The sequence below is a fragment of the Peromyscus leucopus genome, chromosome 18 (assembly GCF_004664715.2).
Source record: "Peromyscus leucopus breed LL Stock chromosome 18, UCI_PerLeu_2.1, whole genome shotgun sequence".
Classification (NCBI taxonomy): domain Eukaryota; kingdom Metazoa; phylum Chordata; class Mammalia; order Rodentia; family Cricetidae; genus Peromyscus; species Peromyscus leucopus.
The window spans coordinates 29,121,296-29,146,215 of record NC_051078.1 but is presented as its reverse complement, the minus strand read 5'-3'; the positions used below and the strand labels follow the sequence as shown (position 1 = coordinate 29,146,215).

General features: G+C 38.8%; 2 protein-coding genes across 2 annotated transcripts in view; one reads left to right on the top strand and one right to left on the bottom strand.

Annotated features, from left to right (window-relative positions):
* The window catches only part of Tmtc3 (transmembrane O-mannosyltransferase targeting cadherins 3), a 52,691-nt gene extending 32,601 nt beyond the window's left edge, over positions 1–20,090 (bottom strand). Inside the window, exons 1-6 of the mRNA XM_028889972.2 lie at positions 19,940–20,090; positions 12,201–12,416; positions 10,344–10,562; positions 8,797–8,896; positions 4,882–4,997; positions 4,284–4,456 (exon numbers count right to left, since the gene is read on the bottom strand). Of these exons, the coding sequence (XP_028745805.1) occupies positions 4,284–4,456; positions 4,882–4,997; positions 8,797–8,896; positions 10,344–10,562; positions 12,201–12,404 (812 nt within the window). The 5' untranslated portion in view covers positions 12,405–12,416; positions 19,940–20,090. The remainder of the gene's footprint in view (positions 1–4,283; positions 4,457–4,881; positions 4,998–8,796; positions 8,897–10,343; positions 10,563–12,200; positions 12,417–19,939) is intronic.
* A 218-nt stretch (positions 20,091–20,308) lies between these two features.
* The window catches only part of Cep290 (centrosomal protein 290), an 85,900-nt gene continuing 81,288 nt past the window's right edge, over positions 20,309–24,920 (top strand). Inside the window, exons 1-5 of the mRNA XM_028889981.2 lie at positions 20,309–20,570; positions 21,134–21,263; positions 21,404–21,481; positions 22,371–22,440; positions 23,148–23,194. Of these exons, the coding sequence (XP_028745814.1) occupies positions 21,162–21,263; positions 21,404–21,481; positions 22,371–22,440; positions 23,148–23,194 (297 nt within the window). The 5' untranslated portion in view covers positions 20,309–20,570; positions 21,134–21,161. The remainder of the gene's footprint in view (positions 20,571–21,133; positions 21,264–21,403; positions 21,482–22,370; positions 22,441–23,147; positions 23,195–24,920) is intronic.

Below are 24,920 nucleotides of genomic sequence, written 5' to 3'. Positions count from 1 at the left end.
AGTGAGTTTAGTTGATGACAGATAGGCTCAGGTAAAAGATAAGCTAAAATTACTTCTTAAAAACAAAGAATGCTGAGAATGACTAATAACAGGAAATACTACAAATGTTTTGGCTTAGATAATAATCTGAATTTTTTTTTAATATCTATTCTGTGAATTTGAATACAAAAAAAAAATTTCCAGCCAGAACTTGCAATGTACTATTATGGATAAAACGTCACTATGTGGTTGGTTTTTTTTTTTCCTCAATTATTTCATGTAATACCAGTTCCTTAAAATTTATGGGGGACCAGTTTAAATTTTATTTAAATTTTTACTATGATTAAATGGGAAGAAAGGCAATGTTACAATCGGCAACCATAGAATGCAGATTTTAGTTTCTTAAGATAGTCACACTAGAGTGGGCCCTATATCCAATTACTCAGTGCCCTTTACAAGGTGCTGACAAACAGACAGCCAAGGTTATATAAAAATGGAGCAAACTTGTATAGGAAGCTACAAGTTAAGGGATGCCAAAGACTGCCAGCAACTACCAGAGGCCAGGCAGCGGGTATGTTGTTTCTAGGTTATCTAGTTTGCAGGTTTTTTTGCTATAGCTGTTACAGAAAAACTAACAGCCGGGAAAGAATGTCTTGAAAAAAATCAGAGATAAGATCTATTAATAAAAAAAAGTCTGGAGGATAGTTACTTAGCAGTTAGGTAGAAATTTTCATAGTTTAGTTCCAAGGTAGAGTAGTCAGAAAGAGGTAGCAATCACCCCTAGAAATAGATTATATAGTGCTTTATTAACTTTGAATTTTCTCAGTGCTGATGAGAAAGGGACAACAGCTGTGGAGAGACACTGGCCAACAGAAAAACTCCTGAGCTAAACCAACCGGTTTACTTCAAAGATGTGTTGACCTCGGAATAGAAACCCAGATACATCTTATGTTGGAGAACGGGTTTTGCTTTTGTTTCTGCAGGAGAAGAAGAGCCATGGATTCTAACAAAATTAGTAAAAATTTGCTTCGAACAGGAGAAAGCCCTTGATGAGAAGTGACAGCTCATCCACCAATGTGACAACTCTACAAGTTGTAAGAAAAACTCAACAGACAGGGGTTGGGGCAGCGTTCTGCTTTTTGTCTTTACAAGATAACAGAAATACCCATCTTCAAGAAATAGTAAGGCCCTGGACACCTAGACTTCTACCTCATAAAGGAAGGACCTATTGGTACCAATATACTCTACGGGGTAATATCTCAATGCCTAACATCAATATCTTTTTAACCCTAGAATAGTTGTGGTCCCGATTCAATTATAATTCAAGCTGGCTTTGGAGTTGGAATGTGGCTTTCTTCTCTAAACCCTTCGCTAAAAGAAAAATTAGGAGATTCTGTCTCATATTGGAAAAGCCAAATGGTGTGAGAAATAAGAAAACCAATAATCTAGGGACCATTGTTGTCAAGATTCTATTTCTTCCCATGCTTATCCTTGATTTCCGGAATTCCTTCCTCAAATCACCCTAAATCCAAACTTTCCATTTTGATATTAATAATGTTCAAGTTTTCCACAGTAAAAAATAAGTCTTTCCAATTGCAATCTCTGAAGTCTCCAGAACGAAGATGGGGCCCCACAACAACGACTCTACTCGGTCCAGGAAGATGTCATTGTGCCTAAGAACATTACTCAATGATCAGCCTTGGACTAATAATTCTTCAGGACAGTTCAAAGATGAGATGGTCTATCATACTACACTTCTAGCCAGAATCTCAGACAACCTTACTCATTACTCTGAGACTGGCTGCAGACTCTACAGCTAGCCCTATTGAGACCAAACTATCTTAACTTTCTTACAGGACCCACAGAGATACTGTTGCTCCCTAAACAGCAGGAAGTAATTCTAAGAAAACAACGCCCCTCTCCCCAAGTTTTCATTTTTCTCAGGGTTATGGATGGATGGTTATAGGGTTGCGGGTGGAACAATAAAATTTAGACTCAGTGTTCTCCTTTAGAAAAGTAAAAGGGGAATAGTAGTTATAGTATATTAAGGCAGATTATTGTATCTATTAGTAAATTGATTTAGCAAACTATCAGCCCTGGATAATTTGCAGATATAGATTCTTGTATATTTGATACAAATGTAAACTATTCTTATATTCCTATTTAAGACAATTTGTATATTGATACAAATACAAAACTATATTTGTTGTATTGTACATATATTTCTCCTCCTATTTGAAATATTTTGTATACTGATACAAATGCAATATTATATGTGTCATACGGTATGTATGTTCTACCTCTGTTTAGGATATTTTGTGTATTGATACGTATTATGGATATTGTCATATTGCATACTGCACTATACATTTCTACCTCTGTTTAAGTTATTTTGTGTATTGTCACAATTTTGATTGAGGTCAGACTATTTATCTTGTTAATGTGTAGCCTTAGTCCATAAGTGATTTAGGTAGATAAGACTTATAGTCACTCTTGCTTCTCATTTCTACAGTTATGTTAGTTAGGGTCTCCAGATTTACAGAAACAATTGTCAGATGGATAGGTAATCTTCAAACACTTCATAGATCTAGAGAATATGGCATTTAAATGTTTTGATAACTTAGAATTCTGTTGACATGAGACATGATTGCTTCTGGCAGCACTGATCTGATCCCGAGAGAATGTTGGGTTACTAAGACATTTCCATTTGGAAGTTTGTCTTCTTTTTGGTATAAAATGGCCTGCTGGGCAAAGAATTGCCCTTGCCTTGACTGCTGACATTATGAATGCTGTCCTTTTCGGACAAGCAGGACACATGGAAAAGTGACTACTGAACTCTGCCAAGACAGGGTAAGATGGTTATTCAAAATTCCAGCTTCAGCCGGGCGGTGGTGGCGCATGCCTCTACCCAGGCTGCCAGCTGTCTCTGTCTATTCTCGAAATAATTTTGGAAATTGCTTGCTTACATTTTCCGTTTTCTCAGGTATTATGCTCGTTCTTAGGTCTTTGATGGAGTTGAAGACTAGATATTTACAATCTTCTCATATCTCAGCTAGAACATATTAAGTACTAGAGTTAGAATCTTCAGGATAGGACAGCTATTGGAATAATCTTGGTAATTTGCCATTACCTATGATCTGGACATTTCTGGACATTTACCATGTCTTTCTTGTTTGATGTTGTTCTTGTTGGTTGTAGTTCCATTTTTGTTTATGTATTACCTTGTTTTTCCTGGACAACACTTGATAATCAATAGTTTGCATTAGGTTTAGAACCTTCTTATTCAAACAAAAAGGGGAATGTAGTGGTATTTGCTCCGCCCACGACCTTGGGCTATAGGGCCTGAAAGAGGAGGTGATTCTTGCCATTGTATGTAACCTCTTAAAAAGTAAGGGAGAAGGATCACGAGCCCCTTCTCCCTGCTTCCTGGTGTGAGTGAACTGCCACGTGGATTGCTCCTGGTCAGATCAGGACTTTAGCTGTCTACTCCATTCTGTATTTGTGGGTATATTTCCTCAATTTACCCTAATAAATTTCCCTAATATGCCTTAAGCAGATTTCTGTGGATTTATTGCATTAATGAAACAAAAAGAAAATCATAACACTATAGATTTACATTACATACATCAACAATTATATTAAGAGCAAATGGATAAAACATTTCATCTAGAAGATTGAAAAGACAAAATAGATCCAATTATATATACTCTATAAGAAATCTTCATTAAGGCAGAGAGACAGGAAAACAGTAAAGTTCTGGAAAATATATATATATTACATCACAGCATAAAAGATTGCCGGACAGCCTAATTAACAGAAAACAGTTCACTTCTGAACAGATGATTCAAAAAGCCCATTTCATAGTGATAATGGGATTAATTCATCAAGATGCCACAACAATCTTATATGTTTTGGGGCTAAAAAAAAAAACAAAAAAAAAAAACAAAAAAAACCACATGAATTAAAAATTACCAGAATTGCAAGGAGAAACAGACAAATTGACAAAGCTAGTCAGAGGTTTGAACATTTTTCTCTCAGCGTTACTTCATAAAGTAGATAAAAATTACTCAGGACATGAAGGCAACACTATTATGATCTTTGCTTTGGAGGTTTCAAGCATGACTGTAAACATATATGCCAGAAAAAATGTTTATTCTAAATAGTATAGGTAACTTTATGAGTATACTGATATCTCAGTAAAGTTGTTGAAAAATTAAGTATAAAGTAAAAACCTTCTGGAGCACTAATGATGACTTAAAATCTTAAGTCAAAAAACAGAATGGAAAAAATGAAGAATTTCATACCTTGTAAACACTGGAAGTTGGGACTGAATAACTTGGACTCTAATCACGACAAGTAACAATGTACTGAACATCAAGACAATGAGCTTTATTAGTGTCTGCAGCATAGAGAAGGGAATACTACCCTTTCCACGGAGAAACTGTCCAGTAACTGTACATAACAGCGGCAAAGTATACTGAAAAGAAAAAAACAGATTCAGTAACAAATACCAACCTGCTTCCAATAACGCAGTAATTCTAAATGTATATAATTAGAACCAAAGTGAGAACAATTGTAAAATAATGTGGTACTATTTGTGGACCAGAGAAGGAGTGAGACCAATCTTGGTAACCTCTGCAAATACTGAGCTGCCCTGTTACAGTATCACCGGAACTTCCACAAATTGTCTAAAGATTCTAGTCCTTAGAACATGAAGGGGTCATAACATTTTAACAATCTTTTGGTGGGTCAGAGGACAAAATATACTTGTTTCTTATAAATTTTGCTATCATTATAGGAAGCAGAATCTTTTATATGTAGTGATATACATAAAGAATTAGGTTATTAAAATCTGATTTAGCTAGCACAAAAAAGAAAGTGAAAAATTACATTTTCCCTTACCCCTTGGGCAACAAATACTTCATACACACAACAAATCCCAACGACCGTTATTCCTTGTTCTTTACATAGTGTAGCGACAGCCACTAAAAGCACCGTCAAAGCAATCGGGGTCCACACTACAATTTAGGAATAGAAAAAATAAACTGATAAAGAAGTTCTATAATGTCACAAAAGTATATTTTAAATTATTCCAAAACTTCCTATCAATATTTTGTTTCTTGTTGACCAATGCCTTATATTTCATGATACATTTAAACTGTGCACCTTTTACACTATATCGTCAAACCAAAATATCAAGATGCATAATTTACCTTACAGAGTTTTGTGGAGGAAATTATCTAGGCTAATATTAAGTCATAAAATAAAGGTAAATTTGGATAAATTAACAAGGCTGAACATGGTAATTAGTGAACAATCAACCAGACATGAAGACAAATTATCTGGAATTATACAGGTACTAGCAAAGATACGGAGGAAATAGAACACTCTCAGTGTTGGTGGTGGGAATGTAAAGATTCCTTAAAAATTAGTAACGGGCTGGGCAGTGGTGGCACACGCCTTTAATCCCAGGACTCAGGAGGCAGAGCCAGGCGGATCTCTGTGAGTTCGAGGCCAGCCTGGTCTACAGAGTGAGATCCAGGACAGGCACCAAAACTACACAGAGAAACCCTGTCTTGAAAAAACAAAACCCAAACAAACAAACAAACAAACAGTAACGGGCGACCTGGCCCAAGCAGTGAGGAGAAAGCATGACCCAGCCCAGTTTCATTATGACTGAGCTCTTCCACTCTCCAGATCTAGGGGCCAGCTCTCCCAGATGGCGGTGGAGCATCTTTCCCTCTCCCACGCTACCACATGGCAGACGAGGGGGCTGGACAGCTTCCCGGCTCTTATATACTCAAGGCCATCTCGCTCAGCTCTACTGAGCTGCCAGGCAAGGAATAGGGCTCTCTTTCCCGAGTGCTGCACCTGGTGAGAGGCTGGGCCAGTTCTCCCTAGTACTGCAGTGAGGGGCCAGGCCAACTCTGTGCAGCCCTATCCTCTCGGCCTTCAGTGGTAACAGGAGCCACAGACATCAACACAGGGCCACAGTCCTAGCCACGAGCTTTGGCAGCAGCCCAGCCTAAACAACACATGGTCCTGGGTGGCAAGCAAGCCACCCACCGCAGCCTGCTCCTCATCACCATATCCTGCCCCATACCTCTGGCAGAAGCCTTCTACTCCACCAGGAGCCAGGACAGCATTCTGAACCCTCGAGGACCCTAGCCAGAGCAGAGGCCACACACACAGCCAGAACTCCAGGCCCCAAGTAGAATAGCATTCCCCTGCTGGACCAGAGGCCATCCAGGTCATCAGAAGTCCAGCTCCCAACTCGGGCAGAGACCTTCTCTACTCAACCACAGGCCACTCCAGCCAGAAGACCAGAGAAGAAATAGAAACGAACAAGAAAATACCCATCCAACGAAGAAAAACTCAGAAATAAGTACCTAGACCTATGATCACTCCACATCTAGATGCCTAAATGCCAGTGTAAGAACACAATCAATAACATCCGAGGCAATAGGTCACCACCAGAGCCCAGCCACCCCACTACAGCAAGCCATGACTATTCCAACACAGCAGAAGCCTAAGAAAACAACCTTAAAACCAACTTTATGAAGATGACAGAGGTCCTTATAGAGGAAATGAATAAATTCCTCACAGAAATTGAGGAAAAGATAAAAAAAATTGGAGGAAATCAATAAATCCGAAAAAAACTACCAGTTGACAGTTGAAGGAAACAATAAACTGTTCAAGACCTGAGAATGGAAATAGAAGCAACAAAGAAAACACAAATTAAATTTTTCTGGAAATGGAAAATCTAGGTAAGTGAACAGGAACTACACCACCAACAGAACACAGGAGATAGAAAAAGAATCTCAGGTGCTGAAGATACAAGAGAAGAAATAGATACATTGGTCAAAGAAACTGTTCAATGTAAAATATTCCCAACATAAAACATCCAGGAAATCTGGAACACTATGAAAAGAACTAACCTGAGAATAATAGGACTAATAGGACTAGAAGGAAGGAGAAGATTCCCAGCTTGAGGGCCCAGAAAATACTTTTAACAAAATCAAAGAAGACGTTTTTCTTAACGTAAAAAAGGACATGCCTATAAAGGTAAAAGAAGCTTACAGAACTCCAAATAGATTGGACCAGAAAAGAAAGTCCCCGTGCCACATAATAATCAAAACAATAAACACACAAAACAAAGAAAGAATATCAGAACCCGCAAGAGAAAAAGGCCAAGTAACATATATAGGCAGACCTATTAGAATTACACTTGACTTCTGAATGGAGACTCTAAAAGCCAGAAGGGCCTGGACAGATGTGGTACAGACTCTAAGAGACCACAGATAGCAGCCCAGACCACTATACCCAACAAAACTTTCAATCACCATAGATGGAGAAAACAAGATATTCTATGATAAAATCAAATTCAAACATTATCTATCCATAAATCCAGCCACAGAAGGTGCTAGAAGAAAAACTCTAACCCAAGGAGGTTAACTACACCCATGGAAACACAGGCAATAAATAATCTCATGTCAGCATGACCCAAAGAAGGAGAGCTCTCTCTCTCTCACTACCATCAACTACAAAATAAATAAATAAATAAATAAAAATAACAGAAATAAACTATCATTTGTCATTGATATCTTTCACTATCAATGGACCCAATTCCGCAATAAAAAGACACAGACTAAAAACAGAATGGATGCGAACACATGATCCATCATCCTTCTGATCTTGCCTCCACCTCCCCGGTGCTGGGGCTGTAGGTCTATGCAATTATGTTCAGTTTTATGGAATGCAGCAGACTGAACCCAGGGACTTGTCAATGCTCAGCAAGCACTCTTGCCAACAAAGCTACATCTCCAGGTCCCATGAAGTCCAACTAGAGATACGAAATGTTCATATTCACAGTACCTTGGCAGTCCACATTGAGATGCTACCACCAAAGGAAAGCAGGGCAAAACTTGGGAGTTTAACATTGACTAAATACAGGTTAAGATTGTCTAGGAAGCTTTTTTTCTGTCCGCTATGCCCATACTCTTGGGGGAAAAAAAGGTGAGCTAATGTATAAAATAGATTCTAGAGTAAGTTACATCCTAAAGAAATATTTAATTATGATGACATACAAATTTAAATTCTAGCAGGCTTCGAACTTTGCCTAAACAGCATCCCGAGTCATTATCTATTATTTATCAAAGACAACTATAGGGTTGGGGCAATGGCTGAGAGGCTAATGCACTTGCTGTGCAAGCCAGAGGACCTCAGTTCAAATCCTGGGAACCCACGTAAAGGCAGGCACAGCTGCATGCATGTGATCCCTTTGCTACTACAGCAAAATGAAGACAAGACAATTCCCAGAAGCTGGTGGCCTAGAACACAGCAGTGAACGAGTCTCAGGGTAGAAAGTGAGGAGCAGTACCAGTGGTTCTCCTCTGAGATTCACAAGTGTGTGTGCGTATTCCAACACTCACACATGTACGTACATGTACACACACACACACACACACACACACACATACATACATGTGTACACACACATACATACAACTGAAGAATTGGCACTTGCTTTTATTTATAAGAAAAAAACAGATGAAAGCCAGACTGACTCTGAAACTGTTATTTTAGGGCTATTTGACCATAGACCAGAACTGCTGGGTAATGACAAAATATAAATTGCATGTAATTTTTTTTAATATTGACACTGTTATGTCTTATAATTTTACACATGCTAAAGCAGAACACTAAAGGCAGACCCCAAATTTTGTCTTAGTTATGAAGCATTTGGAATGAATAAGTAAACTTATTTGATCAATAAAAATAAATTGATTACAATAAAAAAGGTAGGTAGACACTCACCTATGGAATTATCTGGTCCTTTTGATTTAGTATACGACAGAAATGCAGCTAGAAAGAAGACAGACGATAAGAGCTCAGCTCTACCTACAACCCCTGTCACCTGGAACACACAACAGGACACCCATGTTAATGCAGTTCTGAGAATTTACTATGTACAATAAGAGCTTAAAACCTAAAAACTCAATTTTTCAAGGGCAGATTTCTTTTTAACACGTGAGCGCCCTCATGTGGTAAATTTAGGTATTCATAAGAAAACCTATCAGAAATTCTTGTAAATAGGTCATTATTTTAACTTGGCAAAATACTAGTTTTTGTGTATTCTTTACTACCTCTCACATAATTATAGCATTTTATGCAATTACAATACAATATATAGATGAGTTATTTAAAAATCTAAGTCTCCTTGCATTATTTTCTTAACACGAGTGTTTTTTTTTAATATGAAGTTATAAATTTGATATTCTGAAAACTAGAGAAATTTCAAAAGCTCTTTTAACTAAAAAACCACAACATTCCCAAATCTTGCCTTCTAAAGCAATAAAACCCAATGTACAACTTAAAGCAATTTATCTATTTTGTATGTGAATGGAAAAACTGAGCTGGATACCACATGGTTCCAGAACAGCAAGAGAGAGAAAATCATTCTGCAAAACCAAACCAAACCAAAAAACCAAAAACCAAAAACATTTTTGCTTAGGAAGAAAAGCTTATAGGAAAGCAGCTAAATAGAGTATTCTTTCCTCTTCCCTGGGAGGCAGTTTTAGTACCAATGTAGCCAAGACAAATTATTTTGGGTATCATGTTAAGAAGTATGTTCATTTGTATTTTCACTAATAACATAAAGAGATTATATATATATATATATATATATATATAATATACAATAATATATAATCTGTTGATAACATGTATTAACACATACATAACATATATATTATCAATGTTGGGTGTCTTCTTCCATTGCTCTCTAGTTTTATTTCTTTTTCAAAGATTTATTTTATCTTATTCGTGTTCACATGTTAAGTGCACGGTGCATGCCTAATGCTTGAGAGGCCAGAGAAGGGTGCTACATCTTCTGGAACTGGAATTAATGAAGGTTTACGGGGCCATGTGGCCGCTAAGAACTACACCTGGGTCCTCTGCAAAAGCAGCAAGGGCTCTTCACCACTGAGCCATCTCTCCAGCCAGCCCCTCTAGGTTGCTATCTGGAGAAAGGTTCTCTCAATAAGCCCAGAATTCAAGGATCAGCCTGCTCAAACCCCAGAGATCCTCCTGACTCTGCCTCCACACTGTGGGATTATAGGAATCTGTTACCACACTTGGCTTTTCACATGGGTGCTGATGACACAAACAAGTACATGCTTGTGATGTGATCACTTCACCTATATATACATTCTTGAATGAACACTGTTCTCAAAACTATCTTAAATTTAAAAATTTTATATAATCGGTAAGATGGACTTTATGCATGGGAACGAGTACGACTGTACTAAAGTAGGGATATTTAAATGCCTGAGATTTAAAAATCATTTTGCAGTTCTACTTACCGCTTCTGTATGGATTGGGTGTACTGCGAAGAGCAGAGCGGCAATGACACTGCTCTTCTTGTCCAGGAAAAGTTTGCAGACCTTAAGAAATATCACACTAACAACAGCATGGAAAACCGTGTTTAGGAGATGATAAGACATGGGCTTTAGTTCACTAAGTAGGTAATTTAAGCGAAATGTCAGCACTGTTAAGGGCCTGTAGGACTTGTGGCTTCTCTCCTAAAAGGAAAAACAACCACTGATTATTAAAATACCTCAGAACTTCAGGCTACAACAAGCAGTCATTGTTTGATCATTAAGGTAATGATCAAAGAGTTACACAAACAAAAAAATTATGCTTCTCACTAGAAGGATCGAAGTATGAACAGGTTATTGATTGGGGGAATGGGTATATGCCAAATGATGACTGGGAAATAGACCATGGGGAATATTGCATATTAAGTTTCAAAACAGTTTACTCAAAAGTGACCTGACAGGCATTGTAGATAAATGCATTCATTTATTTATCCTCAAGGTATCATTTGTTTTTATAGATCAGGGAAATGTTTTACCATCTAAAAGCTGCAGTTTATTTCACATAGCTAATGAATGACAGACCTAAAATTAGGGTCTAGACTATACAATCCAAAGATGAAAAGGGTTTAATCCTAAATAAGTTAACATCGACTTTAAAAATGTTTTTAAATAAACTTTTTTCTTACTGCAAAGAAATAGGCAATATGTACTTATTTTTAAAATCTAATATATTTATATTGAATTTACCATGGTATTTTTTTTTTCCGAGACAGGGTTTCTCTGTGTAGTTTTGGTGCCTGTCCTGGATCTCACTCTAGACCAGGCTGGCCTTGAACTCACAGAGATCCATCTTCCTCTGCCTCCCGAGAGCTGGGATTAAAGGCATGCGCCACCACCGCCCGGCTGAATTTACCATGTTTTAATGGCAAAATTTATCAGTCATTTCTGTTGCCCGACTCACAAGACAAGAAAAGTAGCAAGAAGAAGACTTGTAGCAACACCTGCTGCCCTCCCTACAAATGTGTACTATTCCCACACAGAAATAGTTTTTTTAGAAAAGCGAGTCAGGGTACACTGCCAAAGAAGCGAATCCTGTCTTCAAGATAAGGGAGTTGTAGACAGACACACTCATAACTGCACTGGTTTTTAGGGGGAAAATTATTTTCAAACATTTGAAAAAAATATGGAAACTAATTTTCTTATTTTTTTTAGTTTCTTAATTTTTTTATTTAAGAAATTTTATTCATTTTACATATAAACTGCAAATCCTTCTCTCATCCCTCCCCCTGCTCCCCCTCAGCCTCCACCAAAAGGATAAGGGCTCCCATGGGGAGCCAGCAAAGCCTGGTACATTCAGCTGAGGCAGGACTAAGCCCCCCACCCCCACCCCTGCATCAAGGCTGAGCAAAGTGTCTCACCATAGGTGAGGCTCCAAAAAAGCCAGCTCACACACCAGGGATAGATTCTGATCCCACTGCCAGGTCCCTCAAACTGACCATGCCGCACAACTGTCTCCTGTCTGCAGCTGGCCTAGTCCGGTCCCATGCAGGCTCCTGAGTCTAAAGTTCCTGAGTTCCTACAAGCTTGGTTCAGGGAAACTGATTTTCTCAAAGCTCTTCCTATTTGTATTCCCTACAGTGAATCTTGCAGAATCCTCAAGGATATCGAGGCTTGTGTTGGATATCATTGGTATACTGGTTAGTTAGCAATTAAATATCTATCTAAATATATTAATTTCAGTGGTGAGTATTAAACTATATTTTTTAGACGTAAGCGAATTACCTGTAATTTGTAAAATTTTTATTAAAAATTTCTATTTTATATAGAAAAGTAATTATTTACCTCAGACATAGGAGTTCCCCAGAAATCATTCTGAAATAAAGTTTTTAAAGGTGTAGATGGATGGAGATCTTTATTATCCAGTATTGCTGAAACATCATCGAAAACAAACCCACAGAACAGACTGTTCCAGTAGCAGGCAGCAACCACACTGACTAGTAAAGTCACTTCTTTGAAGTTAATATCAGCCATCTTTCCTTCAAGCATTGATAAGCAAAACTGGAAAAACATGCAAGATAAAAGTGAAATAAACAACATTTCCCTCCAAATAATTACAACTTCGGTGTTAAATAACATTTAGAATACAGGTTGCACATTAATGCTTCCAGAGAGAGGATCAGCTTAAACACCATCTATTGTTAAAGAAGAACTCACTGCTTAACTCCATATTTCTAAGGCAAAATCCTTCCTTTTCTACCACTTAACCTCCGAGCCTGTCTCTAGCTAACTGGACAGTGACATCCCATCAGCTGTCACTGGCTGGCTCCCTGGGAAGCAGACACACCGTGTATCCTGTGGGAAACCTACACAGGAAGCATGAGACTTCTAAGACTGATGGAGTTGTATTTCAAAATATTTAAGAATTATATCTAAATCAGAGCTTCTGTAGCTTTGTTGAGTTTTATCAAAAGCCTTGTAAAAGTATTTCTTGAGTCCTTACATTCTGGGTGTATACTAGCAATTCCCTAATCCTAATATTTCTTACTATCTTATTTATGTGATTTGGCTCTTTGGATATATGAGTTTATGACTTGGATGTAAATCATTTTTCTTTTGCCCACTGCACTGAAGTGTTAGAGATGACAATCCTTAACTGAGTAAAAACACAACCTCAGAACCACTGTTTTAGGAAATACTGAGTTTGGGGAATGGTACAGAGTAGAGAGGCCTCAAATAACTAGAAAACACAGAAAAAAGAAAATCAGCCACATAACAAATAAGTGAAAAATTATTTCAAACAGGACTAAACCAAGCTGGCCATTTTCTGTTCTGGGTAGTGCCACTAGATCTCTGAGTATTATATTATCACTTGTAAAATGCAGATTACTAGTTCCTAAAAACTGTTAATATCAAAATACCAAATCTGTGCATAAGGCACTTAGACAGTAAGTGACTTTAAAAGTACGAGGGTCTTACTCGAGGAATCACCTAGGTAGGCCCAATACAGCAGCCGAGTCCCGAGGAGTGAAAGAATGCCCGAAGGACAGATTTCTGCCCGGGGACCATAAGCCAATAATGGCAGCAGCCCCTGCTATGTTGGGAAAAAAAAAAAAAAAAACCTGGATTCTTCATTGGCACTTTAAAAATAACTACTGATACTTTGTTTTTTATCTACTTAGAATCGTTTTGCACTTTCGATTTTCAAACTGGTAAGAAAATAAATGTAACTGGACCATATTTGGCGCACATTGTTGGAGTAGCGGTAGGGACTAATTGCACTCTTCACAGAGACAGAAGGTTTGAGATCTGAGATTATCTGCGGGAGTTCTGACCGTATCAGAACTGGAATGAGAAAAAAAAAAAAAAATTCCAGGTAGCAATAAAATGGCTAACATGGGTACAGATTTAAAATCTGATGTAAAACTTAAAGGATATATTTAAACTATATACAAGATACATAATGTTAAGGCATGGAAGTACTTCTATAATCATAAAATGCCTTATACCTACAGAAAACAAACAATTCCAATCAATAAAGCAGAAAGGACATAGATGTACCCTCTAGGAAGTAGTTTTCAAGTAAAAGAAAAATTATTTAAGGTTTCATCTTGACTCCAGAAGTGACTTCTCATCTCTGAAGGGTATGGATTTGCAGGTTCCTGTTAGCTGATGGTGTTTCTAATTCAAAAAATGGGTCCAACTAGCATTTTCTTCAGCTCTTGCCAAATTGGAAACCAGAATATGAAGTAATGTTGTTGTGGGAAGGATATACATATACATATATAATGATAAAGACTACTAACAGAGGCCATAGCACATTCTGGAAGCTAGAAAAGTAGAAGGATTAGTAAGTTAATCAATGGATTGCTAAAAAAATGTTTTCTAAATTGAAAGAGAAGCTTGTGTATTTTGTTCCTCTAGCACTTCTCCAACAGCAATCACAGAACGGATTCTGAAGAGTTTAGGACTAGAACAGATGGACTAGTTCAAGTTCGGCCTTTCTCTCATCCTAGGCAAAGACCGGAAATTTCTAGAATATAAAACACAGGGTCTCTTATATAGGCTACACAGTGACAAGAAGAGGATCTTACTGTAAATAAGGGTTCAAGAAGCTTGTCTACATTATTTATCCTGAGACCTCCAGCTCTCTTCTCTAATAGGGCAGATAGTTGTTCTCTGCAATTTTTCACCACGGGAAAAATTGTAGGATTCTAAAGACTCATAAAAAAGGGGCAGGAGGTTTATACTACAAACCAGGAATCAAATATATATATATATATATATATATATATATATATATATATATATATTTTGCCATCAATGGTACAATTCAGAATAAACACCCCACAAAACATAGAAAGGAGCAGTGCTTCAAATTGCTATGAGAAAACGATTTCCAAAGTAAACATTTTTATTCAGAAACCCAAATTACATACATGGAAAAGCAGAATAGAGAAGTTTTGAAGTTACTAGGTTTTAGGATGTTTCTCTCTCTTGGCCAATTGGGACAATGCTAACTAACTAGTGTCTACCAGTAAACAACAGACAGGGAAAGTGGGGGCAGAAGCGGCCGGGGCAGTCAAATAGCTCAAAGGAAGGAGGACTCATTTTAGCTCGTGCTTTCAGAGGAGCAAGGAATGGATCCCTGCGTCACTGCTCTGGCCCTGTGGCATGGGCAAGAAGGCATCAGGGAAGTAAGCTGCTAAGCTGAAGGCAGGGCATGATAGAGAAAGGGAGACAAAGGATGGACACGGGGCAAGTCAAATCCTTGAAATGCATGGAGACCCACATCCTCTGTCAGGCTCCACCCACTAACTTCCACTACTTCTCAAGAGCACACTCAAATATGAACAGATTGCTTATATTACAGAACTCGGGATCCAATTACTGCCGAAAAGCTGCTCCTCTGAATTCTGCACAAGTATTCGGCACATGAAGTTTTGGGGACATTTCATATCAAAGTTACTAAACAGTATAAAGCAGCGACAAAGAAAATATGCAGAATGACAACCATAGCATGTCAGAAGGTTTCTAAATGATCCCAAGAAGATATAATACCCAGTGCACTTAAAGTGCAATGAAGAACTACTGTGTTACTAAATTGTACATGGACACACACACACACACACACACACACACACACACACCAATCAGGAAAGCAATTCAGGTACCCACTATGAGGTAGATTTTTTTTTTTAAAGTGTTCTATAAAGTTGGAAACCTCTCTCATTATAAAGTGTTAGGTCCAAGATCTGCTAAGACTAATTTACTTGTAATGAAAATGTGTTCTTTGATTAAAAGTTTTAATAATACAAACATGTTAATAGAAGATAATGTGGCATATTGGAAATTGACATGCTAGGTTCATAATTATAATTTAGAGTATGTGTGATAATACACTATATAAAATATTAAGTTAACTAATTTATATACGAATTACAACAATGTGAGAGTTGCTAGTTTTGAGTTTAATTTACTGACTTTATGAAAGTTAGTGAAGTTGTCATGCAATACACAGCACTGTGATCAACAAAACACACGCTGAATGGTGAACTTCTGGGATTAAACTGCCTAGTGAGTCAGTTTTCAGAGTGTGTGTGAGTACACTCTCGAATGATCACACTTTCGGGATTAAACTGCCTAGTGAGTCAGTTTTCAGAGTTTGTGTGAGTACACTCTCGAATGATCACACAATGGCACTGGTTTAATGACACACATTTAAGAATACATTCACATCACTTAATGACATATAATTACACTGTCAATGTTTGGCTTAAATTAAGCATCTCATTTAAGTACTTATTAAAGATGAATACATTCAAATTATAAATGCAGTTTTGAATTAAAACTATTTAACTACGGTTTTTCTTTTTATGGGTGCTTTTTATTAATTTTGTTGTCTCCCAACTTCATGGATATAAAATTACTCTGACCTCCACTCTCTCTATCTCCTTTCTATCCCTTTTTGTCCTGCTTCCTCCCTACAAATCCATTTCCCAAACTCATGTCTTTGTCTTTTAATGGCGAGCACACATAGATTTATTCAAAGTGTAAAGAACTTAGAGCAGGGAAAACTCCAAGGGAAACTACCCCTAAGTTTGAAATGTTGTTGATTAAAGAGTTTAGTCTTTTTGAGCTGTTATTTTTTAAATGACCTTTTATCATAAACAAAGTAAGATTTTTAGGTTCTAAAGATTAAAGAATACAGAGTATAAAGTGTTAGTTTAATAAAGTTGGGTAGGAGGCAGAGCCAGGCGGATCTCTGTGAGTTCGAGGCCAGCCTGGGCTACCAAGTGAGCTCCAGGAAAGGCGCAAAGCTACACAGAGAAACCCTGTCTCGAAAAACCAAAAAAAAAAAAAAAAAAAAAAAAAAAAAAAATAAAGTTGGGTAGATACTAAAGATAGGTAGGCATGATTTTAAAATTATGGTACTTTTAAAGTTCCATTCAGTAATTATAAAGCTCAATTCTACTGTAATCTTCCAAACTCTGAATTTGATTTTAACTTTGAGAACTGTCCTCTTCCCCAGGCTCAGGCTTACTGCAAATGGGATATGATATGCACTCTTTCATGTAGATAAGGTATTTCATATTCTTGTTACACACACACACACACACACACACACACACACACACACACATTTTGTTCTCAATAATTTAAGGTAGAATAAAGAGACGAGACAAAAAGCTGCTTACTTTATTCTACTATATTCAGACTCTCATGGATGTTTAAGGGTTCTCTGAAGAACAAAACCCCATATAAGGGCAGGGAATGTAGTTTAGTAGTAGAGTGCTTTGTTATCATTTAATATGTTTTGTTTGTGTGCGTGCGTGTGCGTGTGCGTGTGCGTGTGTGCGCGCGTGCGCACGCGGGGGGAAGATCTTGTTATGTAGCCCAGTCTATTTAACTTCAGCATCCTGTCTGGGATTACAGTCATGTACCATGTTTACCTTTGCTGTTACTTAAAAAAAAAAGTTATCAAGTGAAGTGAGATCTGGAATATATGCAGGGTAGTTAGAAAAGGGCTGGGATAACAGGCTTTAAAGGCTTCCCAAAGGTTTGTACCATGAAAGGGAGAATTTGTCCTAGTACAGGTCCTGAGTGCAGGTATGCCTTTGTTGAAGGGTTCCTGCAGGACAGAGTTGATGAAAAAGTACTTACACAGTATTCCTTACTAGACAAGGTTCACTGGGGGTATTAGCATATATACATAGGCATGCAGCATAAAGCAAATGGGATGCCCAACTTGTTTGCTTACAAAAAAGAGATATCAGCATATATGCATATAAAATCCAACTGTAATCAAAGGTCACTTATGAGCTATATTATAGATATAAATTCAATTCCTTCAACAAAATTATATTAAGTTCTTCTTGGGGTACTAATCTAATGATAAACTTGGGGAAAGACAAATCTATAGGTCAAAGCTAATTCCTTTCAGTTCTATTTCTTGGGAAATCAACAAAATCATTCAGATCTTCTCTATAGCTTCCTCTATTTATTACCATCTTGAAGTCTACAGTTGCATGCAAGTCTGTGTTTACCCTGAATCATATTTGGCCTTCTAGTTGCCATATGCTAAAGAGAGACAAGTAACTGCTTGTTATACATGCATTCCTCTACCTGAACATCAAGTTCCTTCTGGAAAAGCATCTTGAAAAACACCTTTACCATAATAGGCATTAGCTAATAAATCTCTTATGCTCATGCATTACTTTAGAAACTAGAGCAGTAAGTGAGCAATAGACAGGTAATGAATTTGAGTCCATTGGTACGGAGAACAGAGGTAACAATTACTGAAGGCAAGGCTTTCTCACAAAGTGATTTTGGTTAGATAAAACTGTTCATACAAGCCCAGGTTAGACAGAACACAGGTCCAGGCAAGCGCTCCTGCAACAAGGCTATTTACAAAACTCTTGCATACAACTAGCTCTTGGGAAAATCTGAAAAATAAAGGTATTCTGATGAAAAACTGTCTTAGTCATTTTACAATTATATATCAAGCTGCAGAATCAGAATCTCAGTTAAATGTCCTGACTCACAGTTAGGTACAATAGATAAAGACCTGGATCACAAAATAATTTGTTTTCTGCTGTACTCTTAGGTCAAGCACAGTGTATTAGCTCAAAATACTGTTAAGACAAATTAGAGGATGGAATTTAAGAAAGCTTATACTTTAGTTATGATTATCACTGAGATCTAAAGTCTTAGCTTAGTCAGTTATTAATTAACTACTTCTCTGAACTTATTCTCACTTCTGAAGAGAATAAAATTTATCAATAGACTATGCACCCTTAAAGATGATACAAATATGAACAAGAAAGACAGGGAAATAGGGGTACAGAAACAACAGAAACAACACAAAACTAGTTAATGAGTAATAGAAAATAAAGTATACATTAAAAATCAAGAGAAAATATCAAGGTTTTGTGATTAAAAACAAATTCTTAATATTAATATTAATAAACAGTGAACACAGTAGTACGTGTGCTCAATAAATACTGTTTTATCTCAAGATTTTTGACAAAGTGAACATGAAAAATAATTCATATTCTTCAGTAAACAAAGCTATAAAATCAAAATGTGCAAAATACTAAATACTAAATTTTTAATACAAAATACTAAAATTTAATGTTAAAGTTTAAAAGAGCAGGACTGAAGCGCAACTACTTCACCTATTTCACAAATACTAGTTTCTAGAATGGCTGAGTGATGTGTCCCCCACATTAAATGAGAAAACAGCGTTTAACCTCTCCAAGCTCCCATCTCTTGGATGGAGAAGCACTCATATTGCTGTACCTCTACCAAGAATAATGCAGAAATCGAACAGTATTTGGAAAAAAAACCAAACATGGTTATCAGTCCTACCAATCTGATCTTTAACATTTGTTTCAAATACCATCATTCTGAGCTATTTCTTGCTTTTCTCAACCACACGGTTTGTACAGGAATTTTTTTTCAAAAGTAAATTTTAACTGTCTACAATTTTTTCTTTTATTTACTCTGTGTGTGTAAATGAGACACACTGTTTCAAACAGAAGCCCACAAGCTTCCTAAGTTACCTGCTGGTGCACAATAGCTACGGAATGGACAAAAGTTGCCCGAGTGAGAAGGTAAACACCCAGGAAGGAGCTTTCACCTAAGATCCCCCCCCCACATTGGTACCCAGCAAATGACAGCAGAATGCCTGGACTTGGCATGGCCCCCTCTCTCTCTCCCGCAGGGCTCCCTTCCTTCCTTCGGCCTCCACTCCACACTACACAACCTAATAAGCACTGGGATCCTCCAGCCGCTGCAGGGGGCGGGCGAGCCGAGAGCCGGGCCCCTCCCGATGCTGCACTCACCCCAGATCGGGGAACTCAGGGAGGGGTCCCCAGCTCCACTTTCCCCAACAAGGTTCTATGCCAGGGCAGCAGGAAACTTTTCTGTTTCGACTTCCTACTCACCGGGAGCCCCGAGCACACACCTGAGCAAGCAGCGGGAGGACTCTTCCCCCACCTCTGCAAGACCCTTCGGCCCCAAGCTAGAGCTTCCCGTAAAGCTCCCTTGGATTTCCTCCCGGCCGCTGACCCCGACCTCACCTGCGGGCGGGTCCGCCAGGAGCTGGTTCAGGGAAGCCTCTGGGGCAGTGGAGCGGAGAGGGCCTCGTTGGGAAACACTGTCATAGTCCGCCGCGCCCGGGTGCCCCGGGGGTGGCCGCACTCGAGCCGCCGCCACCGCCGCGCCTCCCGCCTCCCGATCCTTCCCCCAGCTTCTCCGGGGCGGCCGCAGCTGCGCGCATGGCACGCCGGGAGAACTCGCTGCTCTTCCCCCGCTCCGAGACTACCAGTCCCAGCATGCACAGCCGCAAGGCCGAACGGCACTCTGGGAAGTAGAGTCCTCATCCCATGACTTTTCCCCCCTCCGCCCTGCATCCAGACTCGGGCCGTGTCGAGGACGGGGAGCCGTAAAGCTTCTCCCAACCGTCGTGAAATGTAGTCGCCCCTCGCATCCGGTGGCCTTAGTTCCGGCCTTGGCTTGGGCGGGGAGTGGGGTCGCCTAGCAGCGGCCGCCGCTTTGGCTTGTTCAGGGAGGAAGAGTTGGCGGGAGCGGGAGTGCGCGAGGACTGGAGTGCTGGAAGAGAGGCCCGGCCCGGGGCCGGCGGCCGAACCCGCAGTGGCGTTCTCTATAGATGAGCGACCGACGGCCGCAGGTTGCAAGGCTTGGTTTTAGGTGGGTGGATGCCTGCGAGCCGGAGCAGCTTAGTGTCTTTCACAGGTTCCTAATCCCGAGAGAGACGGTGTGCAGTCTGCCTACCCCGTCCTTCTCTCCTCCTGTCCGCAGTGCCTCAGCCTTCGTGATTCAGTTTGGTTCCTCCCACACTTCACCCAGTGCAGTATTTATTTGTACACCTAAAATAATAATAATAATAATAATAATAATAATAATAATAATAATAATAATCCTCTCGTCCCTTCTCAGAAACGGAGGGCGCTTTCAAACTTCCAAACATCCCGGGAGTTGATAGCCTCATTGATGGTAGGGGACTTGAAAAGGGGGGCTCCGGGGGTCTTTAGGACTTCGTTTTAGCAAAGAAGTAATAATCTGTCGTGTACGTTATCGGGTAGTCTGTGCCAGGTGGTCTAATTCTCGAGGCTCTTTGCCAGTGCCTCTGTTTTGCAGATTCAAGAGCCAAAGCTCTTTGTCAACACCCAGAGAGTTGGAATGATCATGTAAACACTGCAATGCCATTTTTTTTTCCTCGAAGATGCTGAAATCCACCTGTTTTGTTGTAGGAGCTGAAAGACAGGGAAAGAATTCAAGATGCCACCTAACATAAACTGGAAAGAATTAATCAAAGTTGATCCAGATGACCTACCACGTCAAGAAGAGTTGGCAGATAATTTATTGGTTTCCTTATCCAAGGTGCTTATTAAATAATTTGTACACAGATACTTACAGTGTGATGAATTGAAATTGCTTCTTGAAATCACTGAATGCTACGACTGGAAGAGAGCTTGTGCTTATGTTCAGGGTATGAAATGGTCCATTTTTTGGTTCCGTAGGTGGAAGTGAATGAACTAAAAGATGAAGATCAAGACAATGTGATCCATCTATTCAGAATTACTCAATCACTAATGAAGGTTTGTACGCAGGAGCTATGTAACTAACTGTGGACGGAATGCAAGACTCTATTCCTGTGTGAACTAATCTTTATGGAGATATTTGGACGGCGTATGGCACCTCTCAAGAATGGGTTCTTTAAGTGTAGATTTAAAGACTGTGGGTTGCATGCATAATGCATAGCAAATCTAGTTCCTGTTCTAAAAATCCTTAAAGAGGATATAGGGGGAAAAGAGTACTTTAAAAAAATAACGTAAATATAACCAGAGGTTCAAATTAAAATGCGAAATGTCTCCTCTAGAAGCTACTGGTGAAATAAGATGATTCTAGAATCTTCATAAGTAAATACTAAGAAAGGATATGTTCTTACTCGTTACATTCGGGTAGAATGTAGAAAATCTGTTGCATGCTGTAGACAGACAGATACTGGGTTGGTAGTTTGGGATATACTGTCCGGAGTTTTGAGGCTGTATTTTTTGTTATTAGCAGCTTAGGATTGAATAAAGGTTTTTGAATCATAATTGATAGATACAGAAATGTGCTTAAGAAGGTAAAATTAGAAGTGCTGTATAGTGTAGCTTGAAGGGGATTGAAGCTGAGGAGCTCCAATTGTAACAAGGAGTTAATACATTATGTACTAGAACAATAACATTTTCTGGAATAGAAAAAAGGTAATGAAAAATGTTTAAAATAGTGGATATAAAGAAAACTTAAAGGAAAAATCACAGATGATTGAAAACCTTGCTGTTCTAGAATTTATAGGTTAAGTATTCAACAAATATTTACTGACTGTGTGTCAGCCGTTGTCCACCCTGAAGACTGAGATAGCAAATGAAAGAAAATTTTCATGTTCACTGTTTATATTACAGTGTCAATAATACAGATTTTTCTTCCATTTTTTATATTTAGATGAAAGCCCAGGAAGTAGAGCTAGCTTTGGAAGAAGTTGAAAAGGCTGGAGAAGAACAAGCAAAATTTGGTAAACTCTTGGGAAGAAAACTGCTGTGATTCCATTACTTACTAGTCAGTACAAAATTATTTTATCGTATTCTCCAGGATACACATTCAGTTCCTATTGAAAGATGCTGCATCCTTGCACCGTTTCAGGGACTGACCTGAGTGGTGGCTAGAGTATGAAGAAAAGACAACCCAAAGACACACAGAAAAGCTGGGTTCAGGTGGACTGGGTTCTCCATCAGAGAAACTGCAGCACCCCAGAAGCTCAGTGTCTTTATTATGTTCCCTTGAAGGCAGGCAGGTTGTGTACAGAGGAACATGAAGTCACGTGATTGTCTACACATAAGCCAGGAGGCAGGGTTTCTGGTATACAGTGGAACAAGGAGGCAGGTTGAGCTAATCTCGGAAGGAGTAGTCTCTGTAGGTGAGCCATAAACATCAGGGGAAGAAAAGCTGTGGTGGGCAGTTTCTGCACACGCTATCAACATCCACACTCAGACAGAGGGAAGGTTCTGCCATCTGCCATAGTTCTGAGGTTTTGCCCATTGACTCAAGACTTCACTCACTCAGGTTAAGACATTTCTAGAATGCCTGTTCCATGGATTTGGTATATTGGTATATATATTTGGTATATATTTTACACTATTTTATTGACTTAAAATTAAATCACTTAAAATCTGATTATAGGCAATTTAACCAATTGAAATATTTGTATTTTTTTTAAAATAGAAAATCAACTAAAGACAAAAGTAATGAAACTGGAAAATGAACTGGAGGTATGTCCCTTTGTATTTCCTTGAGTGTAATTGTTATTAATTGTATTATATTATTTTGAAAATTTTCTATTGCTGGGTTGAAAAATACAAGGAGAACTTTGTGCTCAAAGTTTGCTGATTGTACAGCGTGCGTTTTTACGATTTGATTTCTAAGAATTAAGCATCAAATAAAATAAGCAGTTACTATCTGAATGGAACTGTCAGTCCAGAAAAGTACCTAGAAAGCTTGGGAGTAATTGAGATGAAGGAGTTTGAGAACTAAATACGTTGAGGTTCTGAAAAGGTAGGAAGAGATGAGACACAAATGGATTAGCCTTGGAAAGGAGAAGAGAGGGAAAAAGAGATGTGTGAAGAACTTGTCTTACCTGTGAGCGTGGTGCTTAGAGGTTGAGAGATTGGAAATGAGGTCATCTGTAAGGTTGAAGAATGGAAGACGGTGAGGTCAAAACTGAGGAATGTCAGATAAACTCTGAAATACCGTGGGGAAAGGACTGAAGACGCAGCATCTAATATAGTCAGATTGGAGTGCTAGTCCTCATTGTTCTGACCTAACTCTGTACTTGGATGAGTTAGTTCATATCTCCTGCTGCATTTGAAGCTCCTGGAAAAATGTCCAGCACTTTTAGTAGATATTTTTATAGTAAATGATAGGTGAGGGTGAATTGGTTCTGTACTATTACTTAGCCAGACAGCTGATAAAGAATTGAAGAGTGTGTGTGGCAGTTGAAGGTCTTGGTAGGAAAGTGGTTGACGTTTTGATGATGACATCTTAGCTATGTATGTAGGTAGGATGTCCAAATTGGAGCTGGGCCAGGGAAGGTTGGAAACAGGGAAAGAGAAAGCCAAAGACCTACGGGGTCCCTTGAGTTTGTAAAAGGCAAAGTACCAGAGAACAGCTGAGGAAAATGTTCCTTTGGACAGGATCTGTTATGGGCATATGACTGGCAGAACATAGTGAATCAGGAAACAAGTTATTTTTAATTAGTTATTTAAAGTTATTAAAAAATAACTCCTGTGAAAGTTATGGGATTGTGGAAATTGCTCGGGCTGATTTCTGATGGAAAACTGAGCCTGGCTCCCAAGGACTTTTATGCATGAGTGGGAAATTGGTGGCGTGCTTATATTGTAAGCATATTGGAGTGGCATCACTAGATATCTCGTAGAATTAAATCAAGTGCAGATAGAGAGGATGGTAGAAGAATGGCATGATTTGTAGCTTAGAGGTGGCAGGATGGAGGAATCCTAGGAGAGAATACTAACACCTTTTCTAGAGAAGATTGAGAAGCATTTGAATAAGAGGAAAGTAGCAGAAATGTGTGGGCAGTGTTCAATGTGAAACAAAGTTAGGTGACTAATGAGTCAGGGTTTGGGGACACGGTCCAATTGACAGGAGTATGAAGTAAAATGAGTTTAAATGTCAGGAAGGTCTGAAAGTGAGCCTGTCTTGGCTTTCTTATGGAGTAGTACTAACCAGTCATAGTGCTTTACCTCTGTATTTGTTCAAACTCAAAATCAATTCTGGAGTTGCACTTGACATAATTCAGCCGTACACACGGCTTCTGAACTAGACAGTGGTGGACACAACAGAGAGTGTTTCTGCTATTCAAAGTGCTATCTGTTCTAGGTAGTTTGTGGTGTCAGGGAAAGGGCAAATCAAGAGCACCAAGGTGGTTTCTAAGACTCAGGAGCAGTCTTCATACTTCACAGCCTTCGTCTTGAAGCCTTT